Source organism: Taurulus bubalis (assembly GCF_910589615.1).
Source record: "Taurulus bubalis genome assembly, chromosome: 1".
In the NCBI taxonomy this organism is placed as follows: Eukaryota; Metazoa; Chordata; class Actinopteri; order Perciformes; family Cottidae; genus Taurulus; species Taurulus bubalis.
In genome coordinates, this window is record NC_136589.1 from 42,101,417 (window position 1) to 42,120,172 (window position 18,756).

General features: G+C 43.1%; 1 protein-coding gene across 1 annotated transcript in view; it reads right to left on the reverse strand.

Annotated features, from left to right (window-relative positions):
* The window catches only part of slco5a1b (solute carrier organic anion transporter family member 5A1b), a gene marked incomplete at its 5' end in the record, with an annotated part of 168,472 nt that overhangs the window by 54,775 nt on the left and 94,941 nt on the right, over positions 1–18,756 (reverse strand). The window contains one exon of the mRNA XM_079238112.1: positions 17,727–17,791. Within this exon, the coding sequence (XP_079094238.1) occupies positions 17,727–17,791 (65 nt within the window). The remainder of the gene's footprint in view (positions 1–17,726; positions 17,792–18,756) is intronic.

The window sequence follows — 18,756 nt, forward strand, 5'->3', positions numbered from 1 at the left end:
TTTGTGTTTTTTTTTTTTGAGCGATTCAAGTGCTGAAAGGAGGAGAAACATCGAGGTTAAATGAGCAGCCAGCTAAACAAAATGGCCGCCCGCGGCTTCACACCGGCGCTCGATGGGAGGGTGAGAGACGGGTGGTGCAAAGCGTCGCTAATCGGCGCTTCCCCTTCAGGTGAACGCCGTTCGCTCTATTTGTTGACGTAGTTTGCGCTGCTAGCCACGGGGCTTAGCCTTCGCCATGTTGAGAGCCATGCGGAGACAATCGCAGAGATGCTCTGAATTTCAAGTTTAGCACCTTTTTAATCGGTAAATGCAGTTTTATCCTTCTCTACACACACACACACACACACACACACACACACACACACACACACACACACACACACACACACACACACTTACTAGCAACCAATGCAAATGAATCTACTGCTCAATATAGTCTCCAAGAATATGTATTCATATTTGAGGGACATTTGCTAAAAACCGCAGTGATCAGCTGTTTCAGGAAATTAAAAATAAAAAGCCCTTTAAACAATTAAAGTATGCTTTTGTGAGCTGTTTTCTTAGATTTAAATCTTGACCAATGGGCTCGGAGCTAAGAGCCACAGAAGTGTTCATAGTGAGAGATGTTCTTTTTTCTTTAACACTGGGTTCTGTGTGTTTTTCCAGCATCTCAAAGACCTGGGCGGATTCAACTAAAAGTATTTGCGAGGCGAAGACACCACAGGAGGCAAATAAGATACCTGTTTAGCAATTTTGGGCAAAGTGCCTCCTTTAATCCACATCCGACAATTCAAAGAACCCTTCAAGAAATTAGAGGCGTCAAACTTGGCACAGTTTGAATCCTGCAAGGACATTCGGTTCCTCAAGTGGAGAAAACACACAATCAACAATCAATTATTTGAAGGGTATAAATGCTGCATGTACCACTTCAGAGGCAACAGGTGCATTACCTGTTTTATTTATTTTATCTTCGACTCTCCTGCAGTCGTACTTAAGCTGTGTGAATATTAAAAGTTAAGGCCTTCACGTTCTTTCAATGCACCACGTACAGGCTAGCATGCTAGCACGCTAGCACGCTGCCATTAGCTGCACGTAGCGAAGGCTGCAAACAGCCGGCTCGTATTACAAAACGGCAGCGACCCGGCCGCTTGAAAGACCCCGCTCGGCATTTTGGCCCATTATTCATATAATAACATGAAAATAAATAAACTGAAAAAAGTCTAAGATGCAGTGTCAACTGAACTCTGAACAAGCCATGTGGTATAAACAGTGAGGGAGACCAACGGCGTTTTCTTTATATTTAAAGTTATGTACATTATTTACTTAAGGTAAGGATGTTTATTGTCATTGTAAAAACATACAACGAAATTGAGTTGGCGACTCATCAGTCAGTACAGCAGTAACAGGTAAAAACATGTATAAAAACATTAAGACGGGACATTCTAATTTAAAACAAGACATTTACTTAGTTTACGTACTTATTTTAAGTCTAACCGTGATTCCATAAGATTATGAATGACACACATACATCTTCTGCTATTCTCGTGTGTCCCCATGAAATCGGGTTGAATATATATATATATATATATGGACCTGTGACACTGGGAAACCCCTGATTTCCCAATGAAGTGACAGTCACTTCTTATCAAACATCCTCTATCTACAGTACTCCTCGGTTTATTGACAGTCTTACTTAAAAGCTCTTTGCATTTTCATAAATAAAATATACTCTCATGAGAGAGAGAATAATGTATATGTGAGGAGAAACTAGAATCCAGAGAGAGACAGAGAGAGAGAGAGAGAGAGAGGCTGGTGCAAAAACCAACAAAAAAAACAACCAAAAAGGGAACATGAAGTCCGACTATATGTTCAAAGCAAATGCACAGGGGAAGGTTATGAACAACATCAGGCTGGAGGACAAAGTACTGGATGTTGAAATATGTTTGTTACACAGAAGTTGCATCACGAAGCAACAGCGTGACTCGTGAGCCAGCGACGGCGCTGGAGGAACAGGAAGCGCGACGACGACGGCAGATTTAAATCAGCAACTACGACAACATTGGCTTCACATTTAAGCCACTGAAGAAGAAGAAGAAGAAGAAGAAGAAGAAGAAGAAGAAGAAGAAGAAGAAGAAGAAGAAGAAATCAGTTTATGAGAAGCTTCAGAACATTGTTTTTTTATTCTGTTTCTTATTCTCCTTTTTACTGTGGAGGAATGTGAGAAAAACAAAGTACGAGTCATTCATATACAAAAGTGGGTGAAGTGTTCCTTTAAGAAACAGGAACTAACTGAGCCAACAATACTAATGAGGCGGCGCGTGCCGGGAGGACGGGCGCTGGACAAGGTGCCGAGGATTTACGGCCCGGGTGGGTGCTGTGAGCCCGGGTCACTGTTTTGGCCGTTGATGTATATTTCTGCACAGGCATTTGGACTGGAATCTCCCCATTATGTTATACTGGGTTCCAGTATGGAACCGCCCACTTTGACAAGACATGGCTTTTAAGGAATCCATTATTGCAACCTTCACTCTTAAAAAATAAGGCCGCCACATTTTACTTCTGGCACATCAACGTCTAGTTTCTTGGATGAAACTTTAAAGCTTTAAAAATCCTATATTATGTAACAGCAGACTGCTAATCACATAGTTATTAGACTATATCGGCTTTAGTGGAGTTCATGGAATAGAAAATACTTTATTGTCCACATTTTGCGCGCAACTAAAAACACAACAGAAGCTGCATCGAAGGGGTGAGGAGCTTCAACGCTAACTTTTCTAGATTTTCACAGGAGGTTCTTGTTTTATATATTTATTTACACTTTCTAATTCTTATGTGTGCACAAAACACAGGTCCTTTCTCTGCGTGGAATGAACATTGTAATGTGTAATTCAGATGTTTAGGAATTGATCCTTTTGAGTTGAATAAAAAAATAGCAAAAATATTTTGCAAGTAACAAATATTGTTAACTTTGCAATACGGTCTGGACTCACTTTTAACAGTTTTATGTAATGATATAAAAGGCTTTTCTTGGTTATGATTGACTTGTCTCTGTTCATATTGATTTCCCCTTGACCTCATTTAACCTGATGATTATTATCATGTTATCCTGTAGTTATGGAAGCCCATTTCCCCAGTAAAAGAAAATTATGAGATAGAAAGTCGAAATTATGAGATAGAAAGTCGACATTATTAGAAAGTGCGCATGCGCTTCTGTGGCGGTGACTTTTTTCGACTTCCATATATATCATAATTTTGACTTTCTATTTCATAATTATGACTTTCTATCTCATCATTTTTTTTTCTTTTGCTGGCGGAAATGAGCTTCCTGATGAACTTTCCGTCGTGGCCTTTTCTCTCTAATTGATCGTCAATCAGCCACTCATGACCAACACCCAGAAGACGGGTATTCATCCATTACGCTCTGCTGTCGCTCTCATTTCATTGTGGGTGCGTGTTAGATACCGGCTGCTTAGAGGCGTTACTAAAACGCAAACAATTTAATTAGCCGGCGTTTACTAAAATTAAGGCGAACTTCGTAGAGGCTGCCGATCCCAAAGGGGTCCAGTCTCAAATAGTCCTTTGGAAGATAACAGATCAAATCCCATCAACATTCATTTTCGCTTTAAGGGTAGAAACGATTGCAATGTTGGGGGGGGTAAAAAGCAGTGGTGTTGGTCTGGAAAACAATGCAATCTTTTTCAAAGTATTCATCACCTGATAAAAGCTGCCAAGGTCAGACCGGTGGGAGATTGCTCGATCGAAAACATTTGGGTTGTTTGCCTGGAGTGCACTTTTTAAAAAGGGCAAATGAGCTCGGGAAGCGCAGCGGCGGCGCAGGTTGAAGTGCATTAATGTCTGCTGCATTACACCTTTTTGTCCCATTAATGGTGTCATCCGATGGCTAAGAAAACGGATGTCCCGTGGCGTTCCTTCTCCTGGTCTGTAGTGTCTCGCTCTGAGCTCTCTGATGACGATCAGGTGCACAGAGGATACTGAATATATTCATCAACAACAGTTTCATTAGCGCCGTTCACGAGAAACTGGTTTGGATTGGATTGAGAGCGCCCGCTTACGGTCAGCTTTAGTTCCATGAGGGTTTTCATACACCTTTTCACTCATAGTTCCCGCTACATCACGACTGATTGCAGAAAGTCATCTGTACTGACTATATCTTGAATACAAAAATAAAAGGTAGCACTTAAATAAATGGCACATACTTGAAGGAATTTGTAGTTAGGCTTTCTTGAAGCAATTGTACCTTCTTGATTCTTGTTCTGAGGTCGTACTCTCATGGTGGAATGCAAATCGCTTTGGATAAAAGCGCCAGCAAATTAATAGAATGTATATTACTTGGATAACCTATCCGGGCACACAAGGGCTACACCAAGCTGCTCTCATTCAGCATTCGTAGCAATACCTACGAAACATAATGTGTAGATATCCCATGAAATGTTTTTGTGCGTCATCAACGGAATCGCGAATAAGGAAGCTCAAAGTCGGCTAACTCCCTCACCGGGGAGTACGGGTCCAACAAGTATCAATCTATCCGCTGCATTTCGTACCTCACGTGAAACAAGAAGTCAATGTTGATGTCACATAACTTTCTTCCTGGACTGACGGCACTTACGTGGTTATTTTTACCCAAACAACGATCTAACCCCAGTGGTTTTGTTGCCTAAACTCTGAGTGAGTTTCCTGTGAAGATGGAAAGTTTATTTTGAAAAGAGCGTACGCATGTAACAAGTGGAAAGTGACACGTGGTGAAGGCTTTCATTGGAAAAAATTTTACTTTTCGTAGGATATCATACGGACGCTTGTATGAGGAAACGTTGACGCCATTCAGGAACTCCCCAAAAGCCACGGCAATGCCGGAAGAGATGGAGCAATGGCCTGTCCAGCAGATGACTTGACGGAAGAAGTAAAAGCTGAATGTAGGCGTGTACGTGCATACAGCGGAAAATGTCTCTTATTATTTACAGGAACGTGGGGGACGAGGAGCGGTTTTGTGCAATGTCGTCCATTTTTACACACAACTTATGCTTCATATGCCCCCCTAGAACATTGTTGGGGGTTCCGTTGCCTCCTCAGTCTCCTTTTGGTGGATCTGCGTCACCTACTAATAGTGCATCAAATCAGAACCAACGTGGCGAATGACTCAGTCGTCATCAGCATAGAAACGCATTCCCCACGGCTCGTGATCAGCACAGGAGCTAACGCTGATCTGATAAACGGGGGTATTAATATCTCTTAATTCCTCACCACGGAGCTCATGCTGTGATTGAGAACAGCAACATTAGCCAACAGGAAGGAGACATACAACAGTAATGTGGATTAAGTAGTCCATTATATTGATTATATTGATATGCACACGGAACAGAATCAACTGAACAGAAGAGGAGTCGGGTGGGTTGCTGTGGTTTTAAATGTGAGGGAAATGTATTCTAAATCCCCACAATTATCTCATCAATCAATGAGGTATTGATGATCTCTAATCAAAGCGAAATAGATATTATAACAGTAAAGTTTGTTTGTGCGTCACTTTTTAAAACATATTGCAGAGTTGGGAATAAATCATCCCTGTTGCTTCTTTATATCTTTTATCTTTTATCTTGTGTGTTTATTTGAATCTTCAAGTTGTATGGCGCTACTATGACAAGAAATTTCCCCTTGAGGATTAATAAAGTATATATATATATATATATATATCTAAATACAATCCTCGAAGATGAATAACGGAACTTTTTAAACACATTATGTCAAAATGTCTGCAGAGCACAAGAACATTTTAAGCCTCAAACCTCAATATGCATCATCAAAAACTTTACAGAAAATTGACGTTTTTATACGTTTTTCATGCTATTTTCACATAATTATTACTATACGCAGGAGCATAGCTGCATAATCTGTGTGCTCAGGGACAACATATTGCTGTGATAAGTTTCCATGAATCGTATCCCCTTGTTCAGGATTCACGATAACTCTTGGCGTTCCGATAAATACGGTTTCAGCTGCCGTGGCACCAGTTTAACACGGTTCCTAAAATTGCCCGATTTCAACTCTTGCCCGATTTCAACTTGAAAAATTAAAAATACCGCGGGCATGTAATGCAAAGCCAGACGGGACCGGACGCGTTCTCTACGGTCACATTGAGTTCAGACTGATGTGCCAGCCGAAGGATCAAAAAGCAACAGTGAATCGTGTGGTCGCGTCCCACTCGGCTGCGTCCTCTGCATCAAAGTAGCTGCTGCATTTTATTTGGGGAATAAGGTCTGTCGTCGTTTTTACCTTTATTACTAATTTGATCCCATAGGATTTACCTGTCATGTATAATTCTAGTAATTGTATTACCTTTATCCTCAGATTGGTGCTTTGTTTTTGCCGTCGTGGTCACAGGCGAGTGAATATCTCTAGCATAGATATTCATTTTGTAGCGTCGTTTTTCTTAAGTGGGGTCTCTTGTTCCTCTCGGAGCCATACTGAGGATTACTACTGCGGATCGGATCGATGCATGCATGCAAAGCGACGACAATAGGCCACCGTTGAGTATAATGACAGTGTTTCTGTGATTTTAATACAGCACAGCCAGTACGGTGTGTGTCGGTCGTGTCTAACGGAACAATGGAACTCAAGGCCGGCACCGATGAGGAGGGGGAGGAGCACTCACCTTCAACCTTCTCTGTGTGTGTTTCTATGAGTTTGTGTCATACAAGTGTGTATGCGTGTGTGTAAGTTCATGAAGGTAGAACAATCCCAACAGCTCAGGCTTACAACTACACGTATCGTGGTATACATAATAATTACTCAGAGCCCTTGAGTTTCTTAAAGAACCCCCTTTGGAGAGTTGCAGAGGTTCAATGTCATCATAGGGTGAAATAAGTCACTATTCACTCCGTAAAAACAACAAATAACCTGCACAGTGTTGCTCATTGTGAAACTTGGAGTTGGAAGCTCACCAGCCAGAGAGTCATTTGTATGTTATTCGTCGTTTACGGAGTCTTTACGTAACTTCCATTAAAGCCAAGATGGCGACTGCCGTAAACCAAGATGGAGGTCTACAAACCAGCAGGTGACGTCACATCTCCAGTCTTATGATCCTTAGCCTATGTCATTTAAAATGCCTAATGTGACTACGGTAGTGAATGCAACATTTAAGTTGCTTGATTTTCAGATTTCTTAGTCAACCAATAAACATTTGGACATAAAATAAACATTATTTTAAGTATTATTCAATATAAATATATAGTGATAATTATAAACATCAATCAATGTAAAAAAAAAAGCCCGGCCAGCTGATGCTTCCTGCCAGCCCGATGGAGGTATTCCCGGGAGCTGCCGTGGCGGGTGGGGGTTATTGAGGACGAGCCATTGGGCCCCCGACAGTCTTCCTTTGCCCACCTGGGGAGCGCCGCGCACGGCTAACGGCGATCTCTCTGTGTCTGCTCGGCTCCGCAGCCTCCCAGCTAACGGGAACCTTTCGCTGCAGATGCCACACACTGTGCGGCGCCGCCGCTTACGTCACCGCCAGGAGACGTATTCAGGGGATGCAGATGTGCAGAAACAGGCTCTTAAAAGCGACTAAGCAGGCCTCGCTTTTTCTTTGTCATGGTTGTCATGTGGTCTTCTTCTTCTTCTTCTGAGCTACGAGGAAGCATATTTTTCAAGTAACGTGGACACCAAATATGTGTTTGTTTTGACATGAGGCTGTGTGGGTTTGATCTCGGGTTGTTGTGTTTGAGTCTTTCAATACAGGGTGGGTCGTGGATGTTCATGTTGGAAAAGGTCCTCTCAGAGTAGGTCCGCCCTACACAAAGTCGGACATATTTGTTACATCACATTCATAATGTAATTGGTACAATATAAATCATACAACAGGAAATTCTGGCAACATAGCAGTATATATAGCAACATGGTAGTTTAAGGAACATTTTTGATGTGTGCAGTTCACTAAAATGGAAATTAAAACACTGAAATAATAGGTAAGAAAGAAAATGGAAATACCTAGACCATGGATCATCTTGTATGAAGCTGCTGTCCGTGACAGCTTCATTCCCTGCAAAGCTGGTTTATCTAAGGAAAGTATCTGGGCAAGCTCAACAATTACAGGAGCCTTAGAAAACGGGATGGAATGCTCCGCCAAGGTTCCAAGGACCATTGCCTAGAACACAAATTATGTAATTAATGTAAAGCTAGTGTATTCCATGTTTAGGTGATGATGCTGCCAGTGACCGGAGCTGATTGTGAATAATAATAATACATTTTATTTGTAATGCACTTTACATTGAATAAACAATCTCAAAGTGCTAGTGTACTCTGTCTATGCTGCCTGTGCTGACTAACAAGCCTACAACACCTACCTCTCCATTTGCTATGCGGTTTATAACTGGCACATGGATCATTCCCTGGCACTGCTGCCTGATTGTTTCTGGCCCCTGGCTTACTTGAATCTGACTTGCTGGACTCTGGCAAGCTGATGCTGGAAGGAAGGTGCTGGCAAGACTATGAGTGGAAGCTATCATCTGCACTTCTTCTTGTGAACTTCCGTCTGGCAGTGAGCCTGCAGAGTATGGCTGCCTTTGTTAGCATAATTTATATCTTTGATGCAGAGAATGCATCTGGCGAATCCCTGCCTGTTGATTTTGGAGAATACATCTCCTAGATGAAAGGACACCTCTTGCCCTTTTATTGAGACCTTGCCTTCCAGTTTTAGCCACGACCAGTTCCAGCTGCATTTCAATCCAGCATCCAGCTGTTTAACAATGGCTGCATCTTTCTCCCCTAACACTCATTCTGCAAAATAATGTTTGTATTAGTGTTAACTTCTAGTTTAGCCTAATTCAGACCTGCCAACCTTGATATTTTTTGCGTACCGATGAGGGGGGGATGGGAATTGACGACGACTAATAGGGGACAAGTCATTAAATACTCGTCATGCATTATATTGCATTGCATATAATGTGTGCTGGTCAACTAGTCTAAAATTAATTTTAGACTAATTTTTACCAGCGTACTTTGAAGTCAAAATGCGTATCCGCTACGCAAATTGCGTACAGGTTGGCAGGTCTGCTTATTGATAGAACGGTGGACCACTTTACCTTCTGCCTTGTCAGTCCCCTCACCTCAAAATCTACCTCCTCAAAAACGGTAGCGTTAGCTAATAATTTTCCACCGGAGCTTTAGCTAGCTGGCTAACGTTGTGTTCTCTCCTGCTGTGTTCAATGACTCAATTCATCAAGCTGTAGCTAACGTTAGCTAAGTCTATGTCAACAGAGCTCCTGGGTAACTTAATTTAGATATACTAGAAAATATTAAAATTATTGAAACCATCACTCACCAAATTCAGTCAGGTAAATCACCGAGGCCAGGCGTGCTTTCAGCTTCTGATGGTGGTCTGCACTGGTGATGCAAGGCCCGTCGCGTTAATATTTCCATGCACTCGCGCTCCCTTCTGGCACGCGCACCTGTTCGCAGTTCACTGAATATAAATCCCCCCCCCCCCAAAAAAAAATCTCATCGAATCTACACGATTCACGTAGGTCACCTATTTTGGTTTCAAAACGGCGAATTTCGCCGAAAGGTGAGGGATTTTCATGTCTGTTTAAGAGATTTTTTCGGGGGAACTTCCTCATTTTTTAAAAAATAAATAAATTTCATTTGCTGATGCTGTTTACGCTAACTTCTGATTTGACGGCACCGGCCATCTCCCAGCCACCCGAGCGACCGCTGACTAACCAGGCGTGAGGCGGACTTTAGTCATGAGACCGTTTCAGAGCATCGGGCCATTTGCTCAACGATGTGTGCAGACGACAGCGTTGCAAGCGTGACGCCCGGTCTGAACTCCATCTCAGTATTCAGGACATCAGACGGAGCCCACAGGTGCGCGTCACCGGGCTCGATGCCGCCGTATTTACAAGCCGCACGGCGCCTTGTTTGCCGGAGCGCAGCCTCTCGGGAGAGCGTGTTGTCAGAGAGAACAAAAACAAGAGATCCAGACTGCAGTAGAATTCTGAGCTTTTCATTTTTCCTTTTTTTTCTTCCTGGATGACCTCAACTGTACCCAACAGCCTATTTAGCGCCTGGGAACAAGAGGAGAGGTGGCGTGAGGCTTGTATGCCAGCTGTCTGCTGTTTGCCAGAGAGCTGGCGGGTCCACGGCCTCTGTAAGTCGAGAGAGAGAGAGACAACATGTGCTTGGAGAAGACTCCAGACCAGGTAAGGAGGCAAATAAAAAAATAAAGATGCCATGAGTCAAACCTGGATAACGAGTCCCAGCCTCCCACTGGGCTTAAAGGGAATATGTGCAGCAGTTCACATAAGTTACATCAGCATTTTGCCATTGATTTCTCATAAACCAACGGGGCTTTTCTCTGCACTTTAAGATGTTAAGGACTCGTATGGATTTGGGAGGGAAATTTAACACTGGAGGGAAAACATTTTTTCGCATCTACAGGCATTCTGAGAGATACCTACGGGAAAAAAAGTGAGCCGTAATTAGATTATCCCACGACATTTTTTTGTTGAGAGACAACCAGAGGAGTTAACACATGAAGCATATACTTCTATACAACCAGAGGAGTCACCCCCTGGTGGTCAGTAGAGATAATGCAGCTTTAACACATGAAGCATATACTTCTATACAACCAGAGGAGTCGCCCCCTGGTGGTCAGTAGAGATAATGCAGCTTTAACACATGAAGCATAGACTTCTATACAACCAGAGGTTCGCCCCCTGGTGGAAAGTTAAGATAATGCAAGTTTTAAGCCAGTTCCGTGTTGGCTTTATTCGGCGGAACTGGACTTCAGACAATATCTTATAAAAAATATAAATTTGAATGTGATTCATAGCCTTATAAATGTTAAAAAAAATTGTGGCAGAGGCATTCAATTCTGATTTCTGTTGGTACGTAAACTGTCTTCCAAAACCAGGTCGACCACATGCCAGGTGTCGACCAATGACACCTGGGATGTATCCCAGCATGCATCTGGCCCCTAGGGTACTTGCTGTGAGCTGCCATTACCATATCAAAGGCCATTCGGGCGCCGTGTCTTGGCCAGAGAGAGAGAGAATGAAAAAAGAAGAGCCAGCACTTCAACAACCTACTCGATTAAATTTTTCACATGGAGCCGTTTGAATATGTATGGCAGGAGATGCAGGTGGGTGCGTGAGTGTGTACACTCAGGTGCACTCGTGTGCTCATACGTGCAGAAAAAGAATGCATGTATGCAAGCTCATACGCATGTTTTGATCTTCTATGATTTATTTTCCGTCTTTGTGATGAAAATTACAGATAGAGCCGGGCACCGCGGTGAACAGACAACCTTGATCCAGCGCTCGAGTGTGTGTGTGTGAGTGTGTGTGTCTTTCTGCTTCATGAATATTCCCTTTCAAATCCAGCTCTGTTCTCAGGCACCTGGGCAGGCGGCCCAAAAACAACACTGTGTCATCAGGAGCGATGGTATCACTCTGCTCCAAACGCAGGAGGCAGGAATACGTTCTCAGCAAATTCACCGCGGACGCCATCCGTCGTTGTTCTGGTGGACGGGAAAAAGGACGTGACGTTCCACTCAACAAAATCTCCCGCAATGCTGTGAAATGACGAGGAACTCTCAAACCAAATGGCTGAAACTACGAGAGCTGGTTAAAGCAACCTCTAATTCAGGTTCGGCATCAGGAGCCTGCTTCCCGGGGTGAGGAGGGGGCGGAGCTTCAGATGGTTCGGATTTGGCCCGCGAAAATCAAAAATTGCAGAACAATCTCAGCTCTCTATATAATGAGGCACCATTGTCAAAAGTGTAAAGAGATAATATGGCCCTAAAGCTGAAAGATTCTTTTAATTCTTCATATCTATTGTAAAAACATACCTTTCTGTACTCATGTAGACAAACTGCTTTGGTGATGGAAATTGGTTTACCAAAGGTCTTAGGTTCACAAAATCAGTTGAATATATGAGTAAAACGGTAATGGTAAACATCGTCAAACACGCTGGCGTGATTCAAGACCCGGAAGGGTTCATACTTAAATGGATCTGAAGCAACAAGCGAGTCCGAGAGCGTACATGTGAGCGTTGCCTGTATTCTTGCGTAGCGAGTGACTGTTGATGGAGAGAGCCATCTACTATTGTTTTTTCCCCCCTTTTTGTTTCATTAGCTCCTCCCCGCCTCCCTTTATTTGAGGAATCGCTCTTGCAGACAGACTTGATTTGCGGTGAACAAAACGAGCCGGCCATGGTTGGAAGGGGGGGGATTAGTGCCACTCCAGGACAATTCCAATATGGTGGCTGCCACGGCAACCTTATCTCCATACCTCCGTCCCAACACACACACACACACTCTCTTAATTGGACGCAAGTCTCCAAGTGGTCACAGCGGTGCCGAGATCTCCTTGCGTTCGAGCATGAAGGTGACGGCGGTCCGACCGGAGGAAAAAGGGCCCGAAGCGGCAAGTGGCATGAAACCGTCAGAGAGAAACTAAAAGTTTAAGTTGAAGGTTAATCTGTCAAACACAACAGCAGAGCTACCAACTCTCACGGTTTCGCCGTGTGACACACGCTTTTGCATGTTTTCACACGCACTCACGCCACACAACCAATTTCTCACGGCAAAAAAAAAATTCTGAATTTGGGCCGAGGCGCGTTCGTTCCTTTTCAAACTCCCCGACGATAGATGGCGCTAAAGAGCGCATCTGTAAACCTATTCGCTGCATAGACATCGTACTTACCCCAAAGAGTCCCAAAGTTAGCAACAGAAGAAGATTTTCAAACAGACACAACCGCGGGAGAAACTCAGGAGGAGCAGAGACTGAAGGCAGACCTGGGCATCTTACCCCGTCACCCCCGACAAAATCTCACTCCAAGGTTTTTTGAAAAGTTGGCAGCTCTGCAACAGGCACACACACATGGCAATGTGTGTGTGTGTGTAGTTTTCTTAGTTTGTTTAGTAGCGGTATAGAAGGCGATTTGTAATGTTGTTTTCATAAAACACATTTGATATCGGTTTGCATGCATTTTTAATTGATCCATTGTGGCTTATGTTTTATTTTATTAAAAAGCAACAGTGAAGATGTGTTCCTGTCAGCTTCACTCAGTTGTTGTCAAATTAACTTCTCAGCTGCAGTCGTCACATCGGTAGTTTTAAACGAGGTCTTCTGAATTAAATAATTAATCGACTCTTTTACCAACGAGCGTCTCGTCTCTCCAGCGAGTTCTGTCTTTAAAGCGTTTTCAGATATCTTCAAATAAAAGTTCCCACTCTCGGTTAATTTTGCATTTCCCCCCCAGATTTTTTCGAGGGTTGCTGGTATTTAGTAAATTGCCTGCATGCACTTAAAGAATTAGAAAATAAGACACTTCCCACTAAACCCATCAGCCAGCTCACTGACGCTTCAGTGCCTCTGCTGTCCTGAAGTACAAAGAACAACAACGACATGGGAAAAGGCGAGTTACCGCCTCGATTTCTCAGAAACGCGATAGGTGAGGAATTTGGAAGACTTTGGGTTTCTTTTCCCTATAAACGGTCTTTACTTGATACCTTCAAGGTTCAACTCGCTGTCATTCTCCGTCATCTGTGGGGACAGGGAACGTTTAAAGGTGGAGATAGCAGGTCACAGCACATCATCTGAACGCTCAGAAGCTGAAGATTCATTTGGGATGTAGCTCAGCAGTGTGTCAACAGGTTCTAGCTCTATTGAAATACATTGTGACAGTTTCAGCTTTAGGGCCATATTATCTCTTTACACTTGTGCCTTAGGACAATGCTGCCTCATTATATAGAGCTGAGATTTTTCTGCAATTGTTGATGTAACACATGGGTATGTATCTCGTATGCAAGTGCCTTTAAAAGGTGATTTTAAGAAATTATGTAAAATCGAGAAAATGACCTCAGACCTCAGAGGGTTAAAAGGGCTTAGATCGTTATGTGTGATGGCCTATTTCATATTTTGTCTCATCAATTTTGGGGTTATTGTAAATGTTCTAAAACACCGCAACAAGTCATCAAGACCTTGAGGGACACCGTAGAAAAAATTACAAAACTTGTGATTTGGTACCAAAACGTGGAGAAATTTTTGGCGAGCACTTCTGTTTTGGAAGCTAGTCAGAAACCTCCTTATTGTCAATGTACCAGCCACACATCCTCAGAATGCTCTAGGTCTCTAGTTGTGGTTGTAAAGTTTCACGAGGTTGTGATTATCATTTTATACAGTGCTGTCAAGTCACAAAATGCAATGTGAAATGGCTACTATGGGGTCTAACATCATCCCACGAGAGGATCCATCAGATCCACAAGAGTCTCGGCTTTCCAGTCACACCTGTTTATCAATTGGAAGAGTATCAAAAGTAAAATATTAAAATACAACATTTATAAAAAGTTGAAAATAGCACATTTATAGATGCAGGTTAGTTTTTTGCCTCCAACTGCATGGGGATATCTGAAAGTGAGCATTTCTGTAAAATTTGAACCATTTTCATCCACATATCTTGAGGCGAGAGGTCAAGGGACCCTCTGAAAATGAAACTTTGCACCGTTGTTCAGCCTCCTTCAGGATTAGACACCGTGGCATGGTTGGTAGTGATGAATTCATCAGGTCGTCTAGTTTCACTGGATATGAAACATCACTTTGATCTCAGACGGTTAAACAGCAAAGCCTTTCTCACCAAATCGTTGCCGTATGAGTTAGCATTTGCAATAAAAGGTTAATTCCTCGACAGAAGTGTGTCTGCCACATCCAACAAGTTTCCTTCTTCATTCCACAATTACGATCAAGGGGGTAAAAGGATCACACAACAGACAGAAATAAAGTAAAATGGAAGAGTCAAGTATTGGCCACTAAGTGACACCAAGGCAACGATATTAAACCGGAGATAAACCAACGAGCAGGAGAAATGTCTTCTAAAAACCTGAAATAAATCTTCCCGTAGACGCAAAAACAGATAAAGACCTAATATGTTGGCGTCAATTGGCACACCCGTTTGCACTACATGTGCATAAACTTTAACAACCCCCACAATAATTTATGTTCTGTTTTACTGATCGTCTGTTTTGTCTTTATCGGTTTTATTGAAAAGCTATTCCTTTCCCATTAACAACCCCCACGGGTGTGTGTGTGTGTGTGTGTGTGTGTGTGTGTGTGTGTGGGGGGGGGGGGGGGGGTCAATAAATGTTCATGTTATGCTCGCCTCAAACGGGGACATGCATATGCATCCGGGCATCGATGAGGAAAACCAGAATCAGGTTCTCAGACCGGCGGCAGGCCTGTTCAACCAGAGTGGAGCCGGAAAACAAGTCGCCTCCTCTGCACTCTGGAGAAACAACTACTGTGTTTTTGTGTGTGTGTGTGTGTGTGTGTGTGTGTGTGTGTGTGTGTTTAACCTGTCAGCTGTGATGTAGTATGTTAATATTCCTCTTTTACAGTAATATGATAAAGCTACAATACCCACCGCATGGGGTGGTGATGGATGTGTGGTTGCAGGTTGAGTCTCTCTTTGTGTTCCTCTATCAGGCAGCCTGTGATGGAGGGATTCTCTCTCGATCCCTCTCTCTCAACGGAGGTTCGATTGGCCGTAATTGGCTCCTGTTTGCAGCTAGGTATTGATCACCATTCCACCCCTCCTCCCTCCTCCCCCAGCCACCTCGATAAGCACGGTGAACGTCATCGGCGCAGACTCTTGAATCAGTGGCGAGGGCAGACGCTCAGCAGTCTATTCATCTCAGAGGCGGTGGAGAATAGCAATGCCGAGAGGTGAAAACCAAGCGGGAGCGAGAGAGAGAGGAGGTCGAGTGGGAGTAAATCATCAGAAATGCTGCTCACTAGAAGTACGAGTTCAACTACAACGTAGTTAAGTGTGTGTCTTTCCCTCTCGCACGATTGAACACGCATCTTGATTTAAAGTCTGCAATCGGATACAATCGACACATTTTAATAGCCTGTTACCCAACGTAGCTCCTCACGAGAGACGGCTGAGCCATTGTCTCCTGCATTGTCTCCCCTATTGTCTCCTCTATTGTCTCCTGCATTGTCTCCCCTATTGTCTCCTGCATTGTCTCCCCTATTGTCTCCTCTATTGTCTCCTGCATTGTCTCCCCTATTGTCTCCTCTATTGTCTCCTGCATTGTCTCCCCTATTGTCTCCTGCATTGTCTCCCCTATTGTCTCCCCTATTGTCTCCTGCATTGTCTCCCCTATTGTCTCCTCTATTGTCTCCTGCATTGTCTCCTCTATTGTCTCATCCATTGTCTCATCCATTGTCTCCTGCATTGTGTCCTCCAACGTCTCCTGCATCGTCTCCCCCATCGTCTCCTCCATTGTCTCCTGCATTGTCTCCTCCAATGTCTCATGCATCGTCTCCTCCATTGTCTCCTCCATCGTCTCCTGCATTGTCTCCTCCAATGTCTCATGCATCGTCTCCTCCATCGTCTCCTCCATCGTCTCCTCTATTGTCTCCTCCATTGTCTCCTCCATCGTCTCCTCCATTGTCTCCTCTATTGTCTCCTCCATTGTCTCCTCCATCGTCTCCTCTATTGTCTCCTCCATTGTCTCCTCCATCGTCTCCTCCATTGTCTCCTCTATTGTCTCCTCCATTGTCTCCTCCATCGTCTCCTCCATTGTCTCCTCCATTGTCTCCTCCATCGTCTCCTCTATTGTCTCCTCCATCGTCTCCTGCATCGTCTCCTCCATCGTCTCCTCCATTGTCTCCTCCATCGTCTCCTCCATCGTCTCCTCCATTGCACTCACAGAGGCAACTCACTCAGCTCGTACAAACAAATAACACGTAAAAAGTGGGTCTCTTTTTCTCGCTGTATCGGTTTACGTGTGTCCGATCGATTCCCCTCATCATTGGAGCTGGATTCATAGTTTTATATCGATGGAGCCGTGTCTAAGTATCTTGTATAGATTTCCTGACACGTGTCAGTTAATCTTCCCTACATGTGGTCCAGGGGTATAAGTAAAGCATTGGGCCGACTGTGTGTCGACTGAGACATTACCACCTCTGAAATGTATACAACGGAATATTTGATGTATATGCTCTTCAGTGATTTTGAGTTCAAATAGAAGCAATCTAAAACAAAATGATATGCTGCTTGTTGTTGTAAAAAACTACAAATAATCTCCTTAAAACTACAGCTGTTTCAAATCAGAGATGGAGAAAGGGTTCATAGCATCATATCCTGCAGCATGGAGCGGCAAAACTGTACATGATGCATTTAAAAAACCTTAACAGGTGTGTAGTTGACATCCCAATGATGATGTAGGTAGTTTGAGCATCTGTTTGGCAAATTTGTTTCATTTGCAATCTGTCTTTCCAGTAAATAAATGACTTGTGAATCATTTTCTTCAAATGTAAAATATCAATAGTGACACGTGGGGAAATGTTTTTTGTTAATTGCCTGACAGTATTTAAGTCTTTGAGGAAGACCCTCATTGGTTTTCACAAAGCCAGCTCCACTGAGAAAATGGTTTTCCCCACTTTGGTTTGGAGGAACTGGACTTCATCCAGCAGCTTTGTTTGGGATGAACTGGGAGCAACAACTGGGAACCAGAGCTGATCGACCAACATCATCAGCGGTGGAACCCTCACTCACAGTGCTCTTGTGGTCAAATCCCTGGTTCCATGAGAGTAGAGGCTGCTGCACAGTAGCAGTCCGTGGTACTGGCCCACTGGGTCGTTGGGTCCTATCTCGTAACTGGTTCCCACTCTTTAATTCACATTGAAAGTAAAAAACACTGATGTACTCACGTCTGTGACCCCGGCCTCCAGGATGCTGAGCTTTGCTTCCTTCTCCAGAGCTTCTTTCTGCTCGACTACAGTCAGAAGAAAACAACAACAAAAACACAACCGTTATTGACATTTAAAGGTTTTACGGGAAATACAAATGGAATATTTGTGCGACCTGTCTGTGTAGAAACCATGGTTGGTTTATGTAACAAAAATCAGCCAAACAACAATAAACACAGCAAGACATCCAGCACATCAGCATTACTGGATACACTTTAAACCGTCTTGATTTACCTTCTTGTGTCCACAATAATGTGCAATGTGTGTACAGAAGCTGCTCATAACCACAAAATCAATAACTTCGTCCTAAATATTAAATACATATATAAACACCTCATTGCTTTGATGCATCTTGGAGATGATTATTGGTATAACCAGTGAACCTTCCAGATGACTGAAAAACATCCTGAAATCTTCTCCCATCATTGGGTTCAAGAAACAAATCAAAGCAATTTTCACATTTATGTCACATTAGAGCTGCGAGATCACATTATTATTCATGTTTTTTTTAAATGTCCTTGAGGACTTTAAATTGTCGCTGTGCTTTAGTGCAGCCAGACTCTTACATCTTGAGCCTTAATGTGTGGAGAGGATGTCGCTCCTCCATCCACGAAACTGCAACTGTTCTTTAAGTAAGACGGAGTGCACACATTGACCTTTGAACTAGTGGTACATTCCACAGTTGTGATACCAACTCAATGCCATGATAAAACAAAAAAACAAAAAATCAATAAATCCCACGTTCATCAACATTCATTAACACACACTCCTTTATTACTTTTTTCTTTTTTTACCACGACAAAACACACAAAAAACATGTACTTCAACGTACATTACTGTTTCCATTACAACATACACACGTACATATTAATGTTTGCATTTTTATCTTGCTTATTTATTATTAATCCACGACCATCCGGCCCAAGATTCTCGGCAATGAATACTTCCCAATTTTTACTGAATAGAGCTTGAACCCATCATAATCTTAACT